Source organism: Ochotona princeps, chromosome 1 (genome assembly GCF_030435755.1).
Source record: "Ochotona princeps isolate mOchPri1 chromosome 1, mOchPri1.hap1, whole genome shotgun sequence".
Lineage (NCBI taxonomy): Eukaryota > Metazoa > Chordata > Mammalia > Lagomorpha > Ochotonidae > Ochotona > Ochotona princeps.
In genome coordinates this window covers 119339112-119359024 of record NC_080832.1, presented here as the reverse complement: position 1 = coordinate 119359024, position 19913 = coordinate 119339112, and the positions used below count along the sequence as shown (strand labels likewise).

Genomic DNA, 19913 nt, shown 5'->3' with positions numbered 1-19913 from the left:
CTAACCATGCCATGTAATGACTGAGGAGTGGCTCTGTATGGATCTCTTTGAGTGTTTACAATGGGTCTTGAGCTGAAATTTAGGGGAGTAGTAATTATGTCTGATCTGTATTGAGTACATCAATTGAAGTTTGATATATATATATATAGCATTTCATTTTATAACATCGTTTCATAAAGTTCTTAAGGAAAGGCAGTATAAATTCCAACCCTCAACATCCCATAACATGGTCATAAATTTCCAAATTTAGAGAGGGGCATTTTATTTTCACACTATAATTCAAAGCAATGTATGGAACTATCACTGTCTCCCTGTTGCAATGGACAGAACCTCTAAATTCTGAAGTCATTCAAGGTTTTGCATCTGTATTAGGATCTCCCTTAAAATCTCCCTCCTGGCATGGTCTTAAAGCTTCATACCTCACAGCCTCAGAACACTAGATTTTAACATGTGCATCACTGAGATTGATGCCTTTTTACACTCCAATCCATGGGCACTGATAAGGTACTACATCCCTCTACTTTTCTTTAGATCTGTGGAGCTATATCTATTCTTCTCTTTGAGTCAAAAAGATTTTTTCTATATTTCAACTACAGGTCATTTAGGTGTTTATAAGGTCATTATTGCAGGCTATTTTATCTATTGGAAATTTCCCAATGAACTATATCTCAAGGATTTTGATTTTTTTTTTAGTTTTATCTCTTTAAAACAATTTTTTCTCATTAAATTATTTACTGAGTCATAGATCATACAGTAGCATCATTTTCTTCAAGCAAGTTCTTGTTTTTCTTTTTCATTTCTTCAACAACACATTAGTCATGCAGTAGTATGTTATTTAACTTCATGACATTTTTAATTCTTTTTTTTTCTTCCTGTTGTTGATTTTGTTTTGTGGTTTTTCATTTCAGGGGATGTATAGTAATTGTGTAATGGAGACTATCATTCCAGATATGAGGATGCAATGCAGTATGCATCTCTACTTCCAGACAAAGATGGACTCCCGATGATACTCTTAACTCTATCTTGACAATAGCATAATGGATTCTCTGTCATTGTCCATGCCTGCAATGATGGACATATGACTGTGTATGAAGAACTGTAGTATAGTAATAAAACAGGGGAACTCAGTGAGGGGGGAAGGAATTTGGAGAGGGGGTAAAGTAAATCCCAGGGCCTATGGAAATGTATCATAAAATAATAATTATTTAAAAAGATTATTACATTTTCATGCTCAGTTCATAGTAATATTTGATAAGAATGGAAACACAGAGTTAGGGGAATCTTGCAATTTGTCAAGGTAATAGAGACCAGATCCTTCCTTTTGGAAAAGCAAGTACTCAGACCCAAGGTAATGGTGACTTTTCGCAGGCCACAAAATTCATCATTTGGATTTCTTGTACCTTATTCTAGCATTCTCTGCAATAAACAGCCTTTGCTCTGTATTCTTAAAAAGAAAGATCTGGAACATGACTTGTGAGATAAAGAGCCTTTGATTGTTTGTGTTTTTTTTATTACTCTTAAAATTATTATTCAGTAGGTAAATGCCAAATTCCTGGGAAAAGAGAATCAAAATGAGTTCTGAAGGTGATGCCAAAACCACAGTGCGAAATATTTCTACTGATGACAAGTTAATCATGACTCAAGAGCAGTCTGCCAAAAAAGGTAAAATCATGAAGAAGAATCTGGTTGTGGTTAAAGTTGGGATCCATGTCACCTTGCTTTCCTTTTTGTTGCTATACATATTTCTTCTTCCTCCTATCCATTGTTAGAGATCTATAGTGTATTTTTCTGATAATTAGTTTATTCCTCCCAAAGCAGCTCACATGCATAAAGAATGGCTAACTGTTATGATGCTATTTAGAGATGAAAAATGTTTAGAGCATATTCCAAGTAGGAAACATGAAAAATGACCTTGGGTTATATGATTCTAAGTCCATGATGTGTCCTATTAAACCCAACCACCTGTCTTAGAAGCATTTTCTTTCCCACAACAGCATAGAAGTCATCCTACTTTCTTCTTTTTATCTAGTTCAGAATTTAATTATTTGTTATAAGTCACAGAAAATGGAAGAAGATTTTATTTTACCCTATACGCTTAGTGATTTAAACTGCATTGTTCATTTTTTCTCGTAAGGATCTAGGCTTCACAAAAGATAATGCCTTGTCTAAGTTATCCACTCATCAACAGGAGAGCTTTGATATAGTCAGCATTTCAACCAGCTTCTCTGTTGGGAAGCAGGCATGTCTCTAACGAAGAAATGCCTCCTAATCTCACTCATGAAAGAAGAAATCAGAAGACATGCATGTCAACATGCATTGTGCACTTAACCACCCTAAAGTCTAGAAAGAAAATTATCCCAATGGTCTCGGTTCTAAGTCTCATTGCTAAGGATTTCAGAGGATACTGTCTATACCTGTTTTTCCATCTTTAAAAATAGAAAGCTAGGAATGTAAGATTTGTTCTCTAAAGGTAGTAGGAAATGCTGCCATTAAAGGAGTTATAATAACAACATGTAGAACAATAATGCACACACATAATAAATACCCTATAAACTTTAGATATTATCCTATTATTGATATCACTCATATGATATTGCTCATACCATATTGTACCTCAAGTTACATTCTGGAATATTTGTTTTTCAATTGAAATAAAATGGGAGTTTTAAATGATCATTCTGCTTTTTTCTAATGTTTTCAAGGACATCTCCCCCACATTCTGTTCAGTACTCTAGAGATCACCCCAGGAGCTCAGCTGAATCTGACAGTATCTTTCTAAACCACTTTACACATGCCTGTTCTGAAAAATAACACCATGCTGGGGCCCGGCGGCGTGGCCTAGCGGCTAAAGTCCTTGCCTTGAACGCCCCGGGATCCCATATGGGCGCCGGTTCTAATCCCGGCAGCTCCACTTTCCATCCAGCTCCCTGCTTGTGGCCTGGGAAAGCAGTCGAAGACGGTCCAAAGCTTTGGGACCCTGCACCTGCGTGGGAGACCTGGAAGAGGTTCCTGGTTCCTGGCTTTAGATCGGCGCGCACCAGATCGGCCGCTTGGGGAGTGAATCATCGGGTGGAAGATCTTCCTCTCTGTCTCTCCTCCTCTCTGTATATCTGACTTTGTAATAAAAAGTAAAAAAAAAAATCTTAAAAAAAAATAACACCATGCTGAAAACAGTCATCCATTTTGGCAAATTATCATCACGTATGATAAAGTAAAACCCCACCTGCTCCTTAAAGTCTCCTCAGATTATTCTGTTGCATCTCTGGGTTCATGTATAGGCACAAGAAATACATGCTGCTGTTTCATTCATTGGTGTCCAACTTCATTATTCCTCTCAAGTCTCTCTGGATCATCTCACTGGGCATGGAGAGAGTCCACATCAGATCCCCAAAGCAATGCTGGGGTTTTCTCAGCCCCTAAAGTTAATGACATCTTTGCTTAATACAGCTGTTTTTTTTTTTAAAGATTTATTTATTTTATTACAAAGTCAGATATACAGAGAAGAGAGACAGAGAGGAAGATCTTCCGTCCGATGAGTCACTCCCCAAGTGAGCCGCAACGGGCCGGTGCGCGCCGATCCGATGCCGGGAACCAGGAACCTCTTCCAGGTCTCCCACGCGGGTGCAGAGTCCCAATGCATTGGGCCGTCCTCGACTGCTTTCCCAGGCCACAAGCAGAGAGCTGGATGGGAAGTGGATCTGCGGGGATTAGAACTGGCGCCCATTTGGGATCCCGGGGCGTTCAAGGCGAGGACTTTAGCCGCTAGGCCACGCCTCCTGGAATACAGCTGTTTCTAAGACTGAGAGAACTTAATCCAGGTGTTCTATGGAATCTGGACAAATAGTCCATCTCTGATTGTAATGAGTCACCCATTCACATTATAGAACTGCTTATGCCATCATATTCCAGAGACACCAAGTGGACAAAACTGGTGCCTTGAATTCTGTAAAAGGTCAGTGTGGCCTCTGCAGATACAGGATCAGTTAGGAATTCATGAGGCTGATATATTTTCTCCCAGAGGCTCATGAGATTCTATGTCTGGATTCAACCAAAACAAACATTCTAAGTCATTCTAAGTATTTCAACAAGGAGGATATTTAATATAGAACCTGGAAGATTCCAGACTGTGGACATGTAGGATGCAAAAGGTAAGATGGCTACTTTAGGGAAATATGGAAATGAAGGATGAGACATGACTGATGTGGATGTCTCTCAGCAGGATCTCTAATATCACAGGCAAACCCTCGCCATGCACCATCACTATAGGAACTCACCTGGCCAACAAAGTACCTCTGGAGTATAATGCTTTCTTATTGTGTCCAGTCTTCTGAATTCTGCCAGGTGCCTCCAGTGGTAGAAACTACTGGAGTCCTACTTACATGGTGATCACTATGAGTATTTGTTTTTATTTATTTTTTATTGTATGAGACAATTTCATATACTCTGAGATTTCCCTTATCCCCTTCCCACATTCCCTATCCCACTGATTTCATTATATATATATATATATATATATATATATATATATATATATGACATTTATCTATTTTTATTGCAAAGTAAGAGATGCAGAGAGTGGGAGAAACAGAGGAAGATCCTCCGTCTGATGACCCAATCCCCAAGTGACCACGACGGCCAGAGCTGAGTCTATCTGAAGCCAGGAGCCAGGAGCACCCTCGGGGTCTCCCACATGGGTGCTCGGTCCCAAGGCCTTGGGCCATCCTTGACTGCTTTTGGATGCCACAAACAGGGAGCTAGATTGTTAGCAGGGCTGCCTGAAGTAGAACCAGTGCTCACATAGGATCTCAGTGTATTCAAGGCAAGGACTTCAGCTGCTAGGCCAATGCACTGGGTCCTCTGCAGTATTTTTTAAAGGTACTTCCACCTAAGTTATAATTAGGAGGACAATTAAATAGATCTGTAGGAAGATAATTGATTAATAGAGGACAATGGGAAACCTTGCCAGGGTAGAGTCATGGCTAGCTATTATCCTGTTGGGAATGCTCTGGGAGCAGTTGATATGTAAATGCACAGGCCAAAATCTCCCTAATCCTTAGGTTTAGATAACAGATAAAAGAGAGGTGCTTCCACTGGTACAGAACTTCCATAGTCCTAAGTCAAATCCCTCTTGCTTACTTAAATTCCTCAAATCCTCCTTCCTTATACCTAGTAACCCTCTCTGTCTTTAAAAGTCAGATGCTGTTAATAAACTTCAGCTATTGACCATCATGGTCAGTAGTCCATGTGCATGATTATTGGCTCCATGCACCAAGTCTATCGCTGCTGGACAATGAATAGGGACTTAGTTCATGATCTAGATACAGTGGAGACATGTAGAATCTGGCAAAGATCCCGGTGTGATAGCCTAATGGCTCAATCTTCACCTTACATGCACCAGGATCCCATGTAAGTGCTGGTTAATGTCCTGGCTGTTCATTTCTTCTCCAGCTCCTTGTTTGTGGACTTGGAATCTACATTCCCAATAAAAATAAATGAATTTTAAAAAGATAAAGAGAGAAAGAAAGGGAGAGAGAAAGAAAGACAGAGGCAGAGTACTGGCAATTGGTTCTGCATGTGCTGGGAAATGCAGATAAAACTTACCTGTTCCCATGGCTTACCAGCACTTAAGTGAACTTGGTATAATGTATATGTGTTTGCATATGGCAGGTGGGAAGTGCAGTACAATGGAACAGAGAAGAGCATGAATACCTAAAAATGAGCATCGAAATTTGGAGGGCCTATCCCCAAATTCTAAAATGTCATTGCATAATTAAAGTGGAAGAGTAGCTAACTCTTCTTGAATTGGTAAAATCATTTCATGGCATGCTCCTGGCCCCCAGCTATTGCTTGTTGCCACCACATGCATACTGTTGGCACTTTAGAATAGCCTGGAGTATACTGAAATATTTCATCTCCAATGTCTAAAATTTCTCAATAACAACAACAGGAATATGAAAGCTCAGAGTTTATGAAACAAATCAACAGGGAAAAGGAGGCTGTTTTGTATGTATAGATGAGAAGGGCAACTAATAGAGGAATACATGTCAGAATAGTAACAAAAATTGGCATTAGAAACAGCCAACGGTGAAATTATTAGTACAAAGCAAATCAGGGTCATGGATGCAAAATTTGAAATGGTCATGGAAATTCAGACAATTAAATAAAATGGAAATGAAAAATGTAGGAACACAGAGATTGCAACAAGAGTAAATAAATAATGCTTAATTTTTATCCAACACACAGAGTCTACAATTTTAAATTAAGTGAGTACAACAGAGTGGAGTATACAAGAACATACTGCGGATTCAAATCAAGAAAGTGATTAAGATCAAATTGAAGAACTGCTTCTTAATAGGGAATACCTTTCATGGCATTAAAACCATGTGGTATTCAGTTTATCAGGCAGAGATTAAATAATATGAACTGTGATGAAATAAGAGACAGATTTAAGATGTTTGTTAATTATGTGGAAACATGATGGGAATGATTTTCTTCCAATTATGGTTTATAATCGTATAAAATATTATGACATAATTTAGTTATAAATGAATGATTACTTGTGTTAAAATATGTTGTAATTATAATAGATTTTCTAGAAATTATGAATTTGCAACCTGTAAACTTTGAATATTAAAGTAATAAAAAACTTTTTGAGTCTGGAAACATGTAAGGAATGAAATTTGTCACGAAGTGATTCCTTTCTAAACAGACTAATTATATACTAATAATTTAACTAGAAAAATTCCATGAGACTTTTAGAGTGCAGAAAATGCCTAATGCATCTTGTGCAGAAGAATTTCAAATTATTTTTGTGGATATTCTATTTTAAGAAAATTTGTCTGATAAGAAAAGCTCCAGATAAATTCCAGTTGAGTGTCCTTGTTCAAAATCCTGTCTGGTCTCGAAAGAATTGTGAAGGTCATAAAAAAGAAAAAAGAAAATGAAGAAGAACAAAACAAAACAAACAAAGCACATGTCTGAGAAAGTGTTACAGGCAAGAGGAACCCAGGGAGACTTGACCACTAAGTGTAATCTGATGCCAGATTAGGATTTTAGATTAGAAAAAAGACATTTCCTAAAAGTAAGGGAAAAAACTGAATATGGTAATTCCTTTAGCTAACCTTAATACGTCAATGTCTTTGAGAATCCAATAAATCTTTGAAGTTGTTCAGAATCCTAGGTTCTTAAGAAAAAAAGGAAATACTAATTTCCCTGAAGTATTGTAGATCAGATACTGAATTGGCAAGCAAAGAGCTTTCTGTTTTAGTAAAGCTAATGACAAATGCACATGCATTAAAGTAACCACACATTAAAGTAATTGTGTCTTATTAAGGTTAAAACTAGAGTTGAAGCAAAATAATTCATGCTTTTTCATTGAAAGAAATTCTAATAAACATTCTAAACTGCCGTCATGGTCAAATATCTTTAATAAATATTACAATAAACTTGCAAGAGCTGATCCAACTGTGCCTTTAGCTATGTCTTTAATCTGTTCTTTAGGAGTGAAACAGAGGCCACAAAACCTCAGCGACTTGCCCAAGAAGACACAGTTGAAAGTAAAGCAACTGGGACTGGAGCACAGACAAATGAACTCTAGGACTGAAATGCATCTGAAAATTTTCAGATGAAAAAAATGTTCCCCAAAATGTTTTAAAATAGGAATAAGATAGTTCATTACAATTGCACATATGTCACATTAAGAACCAGTAGAATAACATATGAGAAGCATTCGAAGTATTTTCAGACACAAAAGGATTCCCATCCTCACAATTCTTATTCAGTATTGCTTAAAAATTATAAAAATTACTGTAGTGGATGACATAATGTTTCAAATGGCAAAAATAATCATGTTTTACTATTGTACATATTTGTTTTAAATTATGGTGTTAGTCTAAACCCATAGGGAAAATAAACCCAGTTACAGAAACAACACAAAATTACTTTATAAAACTTATGTGGTGCTTAAGTTAACAATAAAATTTCACCATGAGCAAACAAAAGCATGGAATAATTGAGTACACTAGGTAAAGAAAAATCTAGAAATGTGTCAAGCCTTCTTACCATAATTTGCCATAGCATTATGATGTTGACCCAATTCTAATGTAAATTTTTGTGCATAGGTACATGGACTCACAGAGTTAAATGCCCTCCCTTACTTGGATATAAACCAAGTGAGGGAGGGTCTCCCATTCCCAGCTCAGCAAGAACATCACTATACAGAAAGGTGCAGTGCTGGCCCCTCCAGGTGTGGCTGAAGACTGACCACACATTACACATCTTACCCCTCTTTTCTGCAGCGACAGGCAGTCAGCACTGCCAGTTCTTTTGATAAACTGATAAAACATGGCTCCTCAGCCTAAAAGATAAGCCATAGCTCTGAAGCACATGGGCATCCTCCTTAGCTCTGAGGATTATGACAAAGCTTAAATACTTTTACAATCTAGCAGCAGCCTATCTTTTAATGTTCATCTCCTCAGACCTCCAACAAGCTAATTTTCCATGTCCCATGTTATAGATCAATGCCACTTTGTTATACCCCAGCTGCTCAAGTAAGGTGCATAGGAACTATTTCCTGTACCTTTTCTCTCTCCTGTTCTCCTTGTATAATCCACTAAGCATTGCTTCTGGACAAGGCTTTCTCCTCATTTGTTTCTTCCTGTTCCCATTCTCATCAGTTCATTCTAAGATCGTGCCTGGAAAGCACTTACTGCACTTTTGCTCTGATGGAGTTCTTAGAGATGTTGCAGGGAGGGTGCTTATCCACCTTATCTCCTCTCAGTGGCCGGGTCCACAAGACACACTGAGGTGCTATTTGCTGACTGTATTTCTGTCTCACACAAGGAAATTAGTCTTTTCCAACTTCCAGATTTGGGAAGGAGGTGGAATAAGCATCTTGATGCAAAGATGTTTTGTCCCTTCTTGTCTCAGGGTTTTGTTCAGTCCGATATGGGCTCGCCCTCATCCTGCTTATCTGTAATTTTTCAATATACACCCAACAATTGAGCCTGAGCATCGCCATTACAACCATGGTGAACCAGACAACCCTGCAGGGCCAGCCCAATGCCTCCCTGGACACCCAGGATGACTGGAATGCAACTCAGGATGAAGTCCAGGCAAAAGTAAGTTTAATGACATGTGAAACCATATGAAAAGCCCATGCCAATTTAAATTAAGGAGTTATTTACAAAAGTGTGATTCATTTAACCAGTAAGTATTTATTGATTGGTACTATGTGTCAGGAGCAATGTGAGATCATGATATATAACTTAAGGGGATTACACTCTAGCTGGTGTCTAAGAATATAACCAGGGACTACAAAGGATGAAAACAAGCCATTTAATGGACATAAATCAAGATTCTACAATGGTGGAATTCATTCTGTTTGGGTCTCCCACACAGGCGGTAAGGACCCAGCTTGTTGGGTTCTCTCTTGCTGCCTCCCGGGTTGCACAATAACTGGCAAGTGGACTCAGGAGCAGATAATCCTCAAACCAAAACATTTGAATATGGAATGCAGGTTTCACAAAAGACATCATAGCGGTTAAACCAAATGCCAGCTTCAAATAATGTTATCTCTCATTAAAGATGCTTTGTTTTATGCTCTCTATTATGTTTTAGCTGACTGATTCATTGTGCCAGGTAGTGAAAAAATTTGTGCATACAATTAGTTATGCTTTTTTTTTAGAATGAAACTGGTAGATTGGAAGAATTGAAGAGAAGTGTAAGAAAGGAAACTGAGGCCCACCCTTGACTATTTTTGTTATAAAGTTCTCATAATGAGATCTGTCAGTTCTGCAAGCAAAGATGGATGGTGAGATCTTCTCTTTTGTCTAGGCTCCTACATACGACTGGAACCCTGAAATCCAGGGCATCATCCTCAGCTCCTTCAGCTATGGCTCATTTGTGGCCCCAATCCCTGTTGGCTATGTGGCCGGAGTCCTTGGAGCCAAGTACGTGGTTGGTGCTGGGTTGTTTTTCACTTCAGTCCTGTCGCTCCTCATTCCAGTGTCAGCTGATGCTGGAGTGGCCGCGCTCATTGTCGTACGCGTTATTCAAGGCATAACCCAGGTACCAAGATATTTTCTGTGTATAAATGAAATATAAGTTGCTGAATGATCTCATGTTTCTAAGAATGGAGTGTCTTCTCCAGGATATGGTTTTGACAAGTCAATATTCCCTTTGGGTCCGATGGGCTCCACCAGTGGAAAGGAGCCAGCTGATCAACATTGCTACTTCAGGTAATCAAGCACTCATTATCACCTAATACACACTACATCCAAGAGGAGCAAGACCCATACCTTCCATCATTTTAGTCTTAAAACAACCTTTCAAGTCAGCGAAGTAAGACATTATTTTCATTTTATACCCAAGGAAATTGAGACGCAAGTGGATACATTACTTGCTAAAGATAAAAAACCAACTATAGCTAGATTTGAACTGAGACATTTGCACTGATGCTCACGCCTTCAGTTTTGCACATGTTAGTATTGTGGAAGCATGCAGATCACCAACACTGGTCCCTCACTCTTATCCTTGCATCTTCTTTACAGGGACAATGCTGGGGTCCTTTATTGTACTGCTTGTGGGTGGTTTTATCTGCCAGGCCATAGGATGGCCTTACGTCTTCTATATCTTTGGTGAGTTTGTTCTTTTTTTGAATCTCAGAATTCTAATTTAGGATACTGAATATTGGGTGAATATCTGTGATTCAACTTACCTATTTTTCACCAAATTCTAGCAGATACAGATGTCTACACTGCTCCTGTTAATTACAGAGGTGATCATATTGTGAGTTGATGTGTTGTATCATGGCATGTAAGTTTTAGTATCCTAAGTGTACACCTGGAATAACCTTACGATCTTTAATGACAACATAACATTTCTTCCTTACTTTTAAATGAAAATGAAACAATTCCAGAGAACATTTTTCCAAGAGGTTGGAATGTTATCTTGGTGGGACTGTAAGTGTTGATCATACTTATTTATTTAACACACCCTTTTAACACCTTCTGTGGTGCTGTCATCTCATAAGGCACTGATTTGATTCTGAACCATAACGTTTCTTATCTAGGTTCATACACATGCCCCTGGGAAGGCAGGAGATAATGGCCCAAGTGCTCATCCTCCTGCACCCTGTGGGAGACCTAAAAGAAGCTCCTGTCTTCTGCCTTCAGAGCTTCAGAGCTTATGCCATTGAGGCCAGTTAGGGAGTAAACCAGAGCTGGGAGGTCTCTCTCTTCTCCTCCTCTTCTTGTAACTCTGTCTTTTAACAAAAAGCAATACTTCTTCGAAAAAATATTTCTCCTATTATTACCACGACTGAATTATTGTGTAGATGTGGGCTGATCAGAGGATTAATAGTGATGGAAGTATAAAGCCTGTCAGGAGAAACTACAGAACAGTGCTAACCAGCTGAAGCCCAGCCTGGAAAATGATACACACAAAGATGCTGCAGAAAGAATTTAAAAACACTTCAGATGTTCTAGAAGCATTTTTTCTACTCCACAACTATGCCTTCATTCATTAGAGATTGTGGGGGGGTGAGGTCTGTCCTGCTGATTTGTTCCTTTAATTCGTTAGAGCTTTGAAACATTTCCTGAGATCCCACCTGTAAATTGCCTGACTCCTGAAGTTAAGTCCCACTGATGTTTGCTTTAGAGGGTTGCCTTCTTAGATCAGTGAATCCTGTAACATCTGATCAAAATATTCACTAGAAAAAAAATCTTTGAAGATTGATTGCCAAAGTATCGCAATTTTCAGATGTTATAAAAAGTGTTCAAAGAGAGGGCTCTATTGTATTGAAAGTGTTGAGAAACAGTAAAAAGAACACACACAAAATCAAAGTTTACTGGTATCTATTTAATCAATATTAATGTCCTCCAACCATGATGAACAACATTGCTAATTTTCAAATCTAACAGTTCTCACTTGCTCAAGCTCCTTGATAGTAAAATGTGACTTAGTAGTTATACTGTAAAATTTAACAAAATGAACGGTGGCTGGAGGTTGCCATATCAATTTTTGAAGGAATGTATAATAAACTAGCCATATGAAGAGACCTCTTAAATCTCTAAGTATCTAAAAGGAATTATAGAGAAAAATGTATTTATTTACTTGAAAGGCATATCTGTACAGATTGTGAGAAAGTGATATAAGCACACACACACACACACACACACACACTCACAGTATAGTTATTGTCAAACCGCTGGTTCACTCCCCATGTGATCATAACTGGACCAGGTCAAAGCCAAGAGGACTTGAGCCATCTTGTGCTGCCTTTCCAGATATTTTAGCAGGGAACTGGACTGGAAGTGAAGTAGATGGTATTTAAGACTATACTTGAATGGGATACCAAGGTCACATGTGGAAGCTTAACATGCTGTTTCTTGAGACCGGTCCCTATTAACGGACTTGTAAGATGTGTCATACTCCCTGTCAAAACAGAGCATATTGATTTCCTCAACACTGTTGTAATACATATGTTAGAGAAAATGCCTTTGCTGAGTATTAATTTCACTTCGTGTTCAGCAATGTTCTGAGTAATCCATTGCATGTAATAATGAGCTGTCTTAAACCTTTCAGTGCTTTGGGAAAGAATAAAGATAATAAAAAAAATTTGCAGTGGAAAGAAATTGCAGAAGCATATCTAATGAGAGAGCTACTGATAGTTACTTGAAATTGTTGGGTCTTTTCAAACACTTGGGGCAGATACAGTAATAATAAACACTAAAAGTGGGTTATGCCTCAACAAGAGCACTTCAAAAATTTAATATTATGAAATAGCAATCGGTGACACTCATGATCTGTGGCATAGCTGGTGCCTCTATTTTCAGCATGTTATTTCCTTGGACAATGGAATAGCTGAAGAATGTTCGTCTCAAAGTCAGAACAACCATATTTTTTCTCCAAGAAAGGCAGTTGTTCCTAATGCTTGGGTTTGAGACTGTCCCAGTCCATTGGCACAAGCAAGTTAAATGGGGAAGATCAAAGTCAAATGATAGACGAGTCTGTCCAACTGTGGAAAGGCTATGAGAAGATCTATATGCAGGCAGGTGTAGAGTTCAGGAGGCATTCTGTCAACCACAGGAATCATCTCAACTGAGGCTAACTAAAATAACTCCAATGGGATCTTCTTTTCCAGGTGGAATTGGGTGTGTCTGTTGTCTTCTTTGGTTTTCTCTTGCTTATGATGACCCTGAGAATCACCCCTTTATCAGCGCTGATGAGAAGAGATACATTGTGTGTTCACTGGCTCAAGAGGTACATAGGGGCACTTTAGTTCCATTTCCCTTGTCTCTATGTCTGCTTGTCTCAAGTGAAGAATGACTTTGAATAGCATGTTATCTCTAATGGAGGGATCTTGATCTGTGCTTTCTTTCAGGATAACTTGCCAGGCTGGTCTCTTCCCATTAAAGCTATGATCAAATCTCTACCACTCTGGGCCATCTTAGTGTCTTATTTCTGTCAATACTGGACTATAAATACGATATTGTCATACACACCAACATACCTGAACTCTGTGCTTCAATTCAGTGTCAGAGATGTAAGTACTGAGAAGTTCACTCTGGTCTGCCATTTAAATGCCTCATTACACATTCCATTGTTTGTCTCATGATCACAAGCTTAGGCGATTAGGCCCAGGTTTCCAGGTAGATAATGTAACCAGGTTAACATGGATTCTGATTGCTTTCAATGCAACATCCTATTGAATGTGTCAGGATAGTGTGGGCCCTAGGTCAGGTTGGTATTCACAGAATGTCATATTTGTAACATAGCTATGCACACATTTTATAAGCATTTCAATCAACATTTGGACACAAGATATTCTGCTAATGTCATAACAATGAAAGATTAACAAGAGAATTTCTGCCTTTGAAAATACTGATGAAGAAGCATCAACAACATCTACTGACAAGAAAGCATTTTTAATATGATAGATAGTACCAAAATAGGAAGCATATATAAATTGTGGATTATTTTAAAATAGTGTTTTGTTCAAGTTTAATGGAAATGTTGACTTTTTTGTACTGCTTTCTGAATTTTCAAAACATGATCAGGATTTCTGCTTGGCTAAAAAGACCCTTTTAACTTCTGATATATGTCCTGTGTTATTTATTTGAAAGGCAGAGTGACAGAGAGAACCTTTTCAGATTCACTTCCTAAATTGCCGCAATGCCCAGGTATGGTTCAGGCTGAAGCTGGGACCACTTGTAGGTCTTACAACAGGTGGCAGGGACAAGGACTTGAGCCATCTTAAGCTGATTTCCCAAGTTTATTAGCAGGTAGGTTTAAGCAGTGCAGCTGGGAGTGGAAGCAACACTCTGATATGAGGTGCTGATGCTGCAAGCAGCAGCTTCACCTGCTAATGACAATGGAAGCCTTAGATAGATATCTATAAAGCGACAAGAATGTTTTAGCTGTCATTGTCTGTTTGATAATGACAGGTGACAAAGCCACTGGGTTACTTCTATTCCACTCTGTACTCAACAAGCAAGCTTGTTCTATTTAGATTTCCTCTGGTGACAGGTGCTAAGAAACTCACACAAATCTGATTGTCTCAGCAGTGCTCTGTCTGGGAAGTATGCATGCACAGAGACTGGTGGTCCTGAGACCAGAAGGCTTCAGACAGGAAATGTGTTTGTCTTCACAAAGAGGATCAGGGACTAATCTAGAAATGAAACCAGATTTGCCAAATGGGGGCTTACTGCAAAGGAAGGCCAGAAAAGCTGGTGATAAGGCTGGGTTGTAGATGTTGTAACAACATAGGGACAATCACAGGGACAACTGATTAGTGTCTGGCGTGGGACCAGGTAGGAAATTCAGGCTGAAGAGAGAGGGATGGGGGAGGTCAAGAATCTTGGACTAAGTTATGTAATGTTGATAACCCTGTTTAATCATCTATGGAATGATAAGCTTGTACCAGATGAGGGACTACTCCTTCTAATTATTTGATTGTACACTATGCAGGGTTATCTTCTTTTCCAGGTGGCTTTTAGTAAAATATTAACTAAGTAATTGAATTAACAATAATTAGCATCAACATTTCAAAACTATATTAATGGTAAACTATGACAGCTTTTGCAGTGTCCTGGCATGTAAACCAACTGCCTATAGCATCAGCATCCTATGTGAGTGGAAGGTGGGATTCTTAGCTGCTCTGCTTCCAATTCAGTTCCCTACTAATGACATGGGAAAGCAGCAGCAGATTGCCCAAGTCCTTGGACTCCTGAACTCATGTGGGGCACCTGGCAGCATTTAAGGCTCCTGTCTTTGGGAAGGCACAGTGGCTGTTGCAGCCATTTGGGTGGAAGTGAAAGTGAACCAGCAGATGGATGGTTATCTATCTCTGTCTGTCATTCTGTGGCTCTGCCTTTCAGATAAATAAATGGATCATAAGAGAAAAGAAAAGAAAAGAAAGGAAAGAAAGCAAAAGCAAAGGGTAATTTGTGCAAAATCTTATGCCTGTTTATGTTTCTAGTTGCCATGTTCTTCTGGTCCACTCCATAAATAATGCTCTTAAATTTTCTTATTTTATTTCATTATAAAAATGCAAGAACCAATAAATGGTTAGTTTATATATTCCTATTTTTCTATAAAAGAATATATGCTTTTATGCTCTTATGGTTTATATATCAGGGTACTTCAAAAAGTTCACAGAGGAAGCCTGGCGTGGTAGCCATAGTGGTAGCCTGGCCTTGCACTTGCCAGGATCCTGTATGGGCACCAGCTCGTGTCCTGACAGACCTGTGTCCCATCCAGCTCCCTGCTTGTGGCCTGGGAAAGCAGTCGAGGTCAGCTGCAACACCTTGGGATCCTGCACCCATGTGGGAGACTCAGAGGAGGATCCTGGATCCTGGCTTTGGATCAGCTCAGCTCTGGCTGTTGCTGCTACTTGGGGAGTGAATTAGCAGATGGAAGATCTTCCTCTCTGTCTATCTCCCTCTCTGTATATCTGATTTCCAATAAAAATAAATAAATATTTTTAAAAAGTTCATAAACATCTGTTTTATGAAAAAGCTATGCTTTGATATAAAAATGTTTTTACATCAAACTTTTAATTCTATAGCTCACAAACTTTTTCTGTTCCTAATATAATAGGCTTTGCTATTCAATAGCCCATGGAGGTATTTTTCTGTTAGTACATGAAACCTTACTGACAAGTCACTGGATTGCTACAAATCTTTCAGCAACCTACAGTGAAACCCTTGTTAATCTGACATGCATTTGTGTGACTATTTCTTTGGAATAAATTTTCACATCAGGTTGTTGAGTCAAAGGCTGAATATCTGATAGATTTTTACATTTACATTTATTGACAGTTTCCCCCTTCTCTCTTTCACTCTGTGTATCTGTGTATGTTTATGGAGAGAGCACATATCCACAGAGCATGTCAAAAATCTAGAGCTTTGCTGGTTAGCTCCATGAAATGTACTGTTTTATATTACACTGAGGCTTGAGGCTTTTTAAATCAGCGAGGTTGTAATTTTTTAATGTTGTAAGATCCATTTATCTTTGTTTTATCCCAAATTATCAATACTTTGAATATTTCTCTATTGAGTTTTGATATTTTAAATATTTATTTTCTATTTAGGTTTGTACTTTTAGATTAGGAAAACATGTTTTTCAGAAGGTGAACTGTATGGACACATTTTCCCAGGCATTGAAGTTGTGTTGGCTCATTCCAGTATCATGGAATTTACATTAAAAGTGATTTGTATATAAAGAGAAGCAATAGGCAGCCTATCAGAGGGCAGTCATTTTGAGTAGTGGAGGGTGCACACATTCACCTCATCTTTTATCCTCAGAGTGGAATCCTGTCATCACTGCCATTCATTGCTACTGGTATCGGCATTATGCTTTCAGGCTTCTTGGCTGACTTTCTCCTCTCCAGAAGAATTCTCAGACTCGTCACCATCAGGAAACTCCTTACTTGTATAGGTAAGGAGCAAGCTGGATACAGGGTGGGTGTGAGAAACTCAAGCAACATTCAATGTGTTCTGTAATTCCTTTTGTATCAGGGATTGTCAGCTCCTGTGCACTCCTTATGGCTCTGCACTGGATCAGATTCAATCGGAGTGCCACTGTGATCTTCTTGATACTGTGTATTTTCTTGGCTGGCATCCCTCAAGCAGGATCCATTGTGAATATCATAGACATCGCTCCTCGGTAGGTACTCTTTTCTTCCTACATGTCTCAATGTAGGTCCAATAGCTATAAATCCGGCACTCAGATAACTTGAGACATGTACCATGTGTCACACAGAAAATGTCAACTCCCATCCTATTCCCAAATAATGCCTGCAAGGGACGTAGACTTGTCAGTCATGCTGAAGTTTGTATTTTCAGGTGTGAAAAGAAAAGGAGGCAACCATAGTCACCTTCAGCTGGTGAAAGCACATACAGCTCAACTTCTGGAAACACAAGCATCTCTGTTAGGGAATGTGGCAGCCACGCATTACTAGGTGGGAGTCGTAAGAAACCCAGGATTTCCTCATGGAAGTATTTAATATAGAGCAAGGGTGCATAATCATAGCAAAAATAGTTAATCTTCACAGGAGGTACATGCAAAGTAAGGATTCCTTCTTGTAGCTTCAGGGTCCTGTGCAGTTAAACAAAGAATCCCTGTCTCAAGGGATTCTTTTAAGTGTTTGTAATGAGAGATGGAGCTATTGCTCCCACTATTGCTGGAATTTTAATCAATCAGGTGAGTCTCTATTCTGATGAATATTCTTAAGTGAAACATATAGTCATTCAGTATAAATTAGATTAAGGTAGCTATGTTCCTTCTGATGATAAGTGATAAGAGAATGGTAGAATAAGGTATATCACAGGGAGGAATCTCAATTTAAGTGTAATCAAGGAAAGACACACAGGGGGAAAACAGGATAAGCGAAGGCTGGAAGGAAGTTAGGAAGTTAGATAGGTGGGTGTCTTAGTGGGGAGTATTCCAGCAGAGGGGACAATCAGTCCATAGGCCTCATGGCAGAAGGGTACTAGCACATTCCATGGGCTACAGGGAAGGCACGCCAGCATCTTAGAAGAGGAACCACTAAGAAATGTGGAAGATACTATGGTCTCAGAAAGCAAATTTCTCATTCAGTGGTGGTGGTTTTATTCTCCCAAATAGGGCTACTGATGCAAGTTCAATTGCAGTAACCTAGTCAATGTTTAATCCATGTGCAAGTCCAGATTCTGCATTAAAACTACACAGTATTGACCAGTTAGTTAACTCGATGGAGGTTTTGCAGTCTAGCACAGGATTTAACGATTTCATAGTCTCTATGTTTTGTTTTGGTTTAACCAAGTTTCAGCACAATTGTAGGTACCCAGAGATAGACACAGAGTCACAACAGATGAACCAAGAATAACTCTCTACTTACTTGGGAATGTCCTTATTTTTCCCTCACCATCAGGTACGCCAGCTTTCTCAAAGGAATCATTCAATTGTTTGTAGCGATAGATGGAGTCATTGCTCCCACTGTTGCTGGAATTTTAATCAATCAGGTGAGTCTATATTCTGATGAATATTCTTAAGTGAAACATATAGTCATTCAGTAAAAATTAGATTAAAGATAGTTATGTTCCTTTTGATAAAAAAAGGTAAGAGTATGGTAGAATAAGTTACATCACAGGGAGGAATCTCAATTTAAGTGTAATCAAGGAAAGGCTCATGGGAAAAAAAACAGGATTAAGCGAAGGCTGGAAGGAAGTTAGGAAGTTAGACAGGCGAGTGTCTCAGTGGGTGGTATTCCAGCAGAGGGGGCAATTGGTTCATAGGCCTCATGGAAGAAGGGTACTGCCAGATTCCATGGGCAACCAGGAAGACACTCAGGCCTCCTGAGTTGGGGAACAGTAACATCTGAAGTCACAGCCTCTATAAACCAGGAGGGATAGGATTTGATGACTCTTAACAATTTGGAATTTCCTGCCTCCAGGATTCAGTATTGGGTTGGAGAAACATCTTCCTCATAGCATCTGCCATTAACATAGTTGGCTTGATCTTCTACCTTATTTTTGGCCAAGCACATGAGCAGGATTGGGCTAAAAAGTAAATACTTGTGAGCAAACAATGTGAGCAAGAAGATCCCGGCACTTAGTTCTTCCTGCACACACTTCACTCGTGTGCCTACACCATTGATTCACTTTACTGGAATTGATGTTTTCTCAAGAGAGCTTGGTACTGCCACGTGGAAGATCTGCTATGCTGCAGAATTTGAAGGAGGAAAAGGTTCATTTCAGTAAGCTCTTGATTTTTTTGTGAGTTTCCTACTCCTTTTACTATTACTTTGTGGAAAATGCCCGGAGCTAGAGGATATTTTCTGAGCAAATAGAAAACAAACCTGAAACAACAGGAGCGAGGAGCAAAAATCCCAAGGAGAGGGGGCCCAAACGTTGAGAAGATGAATCATGAAAGCTGTTACCAAAGGAAAATCTGAAACAAAGGGGAGCATCGTGATTTCAAGAGGCCAAAGCAGGCAAAGTTATGTCACACTGAATAAGAAGGGATACAGTGACAGTCATCAGGACAATGGGCACAAGGAAGTGGCCTAAGTGAAGAACGACAAAAGGGAAGGATATTAAAGAAAGAACTCAGCAAGAAATAAAGAAATTAAATCTCCTCAGCTAGGGACTTGGCAGCAGCTCTTTCATATGGCTGGCTTCCTTGGATCCTAGTTGTGTGACTGAGCCCCCTCTGGAATGTCTGGACTGCACTGGGACTCTCCAGCATCAGATCCCTCACTCTCACTTTAATTCGGGCCATCTCAACCCCACACCGGTCTTGTGGACATGGGCAGATCCTCTGCATCTTTGAGAGTGGGCTCTTCCCAGTTTCTCTCTCTTTACCTTCATGCTGTCATCTCCATCTTGTGTGCCCTTTTATCCTCCTTTGTCTTGGAATTCTACTCCCCA

General features: G+C 39.2%; 1 protein-coding gene across 1 annotated transcript; it reads left to right on the top strand.

The window, feature by feature from the left end:
* Positions 1–1550: 1550 nt before the first annotated feature.
* LOC101530497 (probable small intestine urate exporter) lies at positions 1551–19054 on the top strand. The gene is made up of 11 exons (XM_012930687.2): positions 1551–1662; positions 8929–9119; positions 9835–10068; positions 10151–10238; positions 10551–10637; positions 13145–13263; positions 13385–13546; positions 16809–16941; positions 17022–17169; positions 18416–18506; positions 18938–19054. The coding sequence occupies exons 1-11, from the start codon at positions 1572–1574 to the stop codon at positions 19052–19054; spliced, it is 1461 nt and encodes a 486-aa protein (XP_012786141.2). The 5' UTR covers positions 1551–1571.
* The last annotated feature ends 859 nt before the right edge of the window (positions 19055–19913 follow it).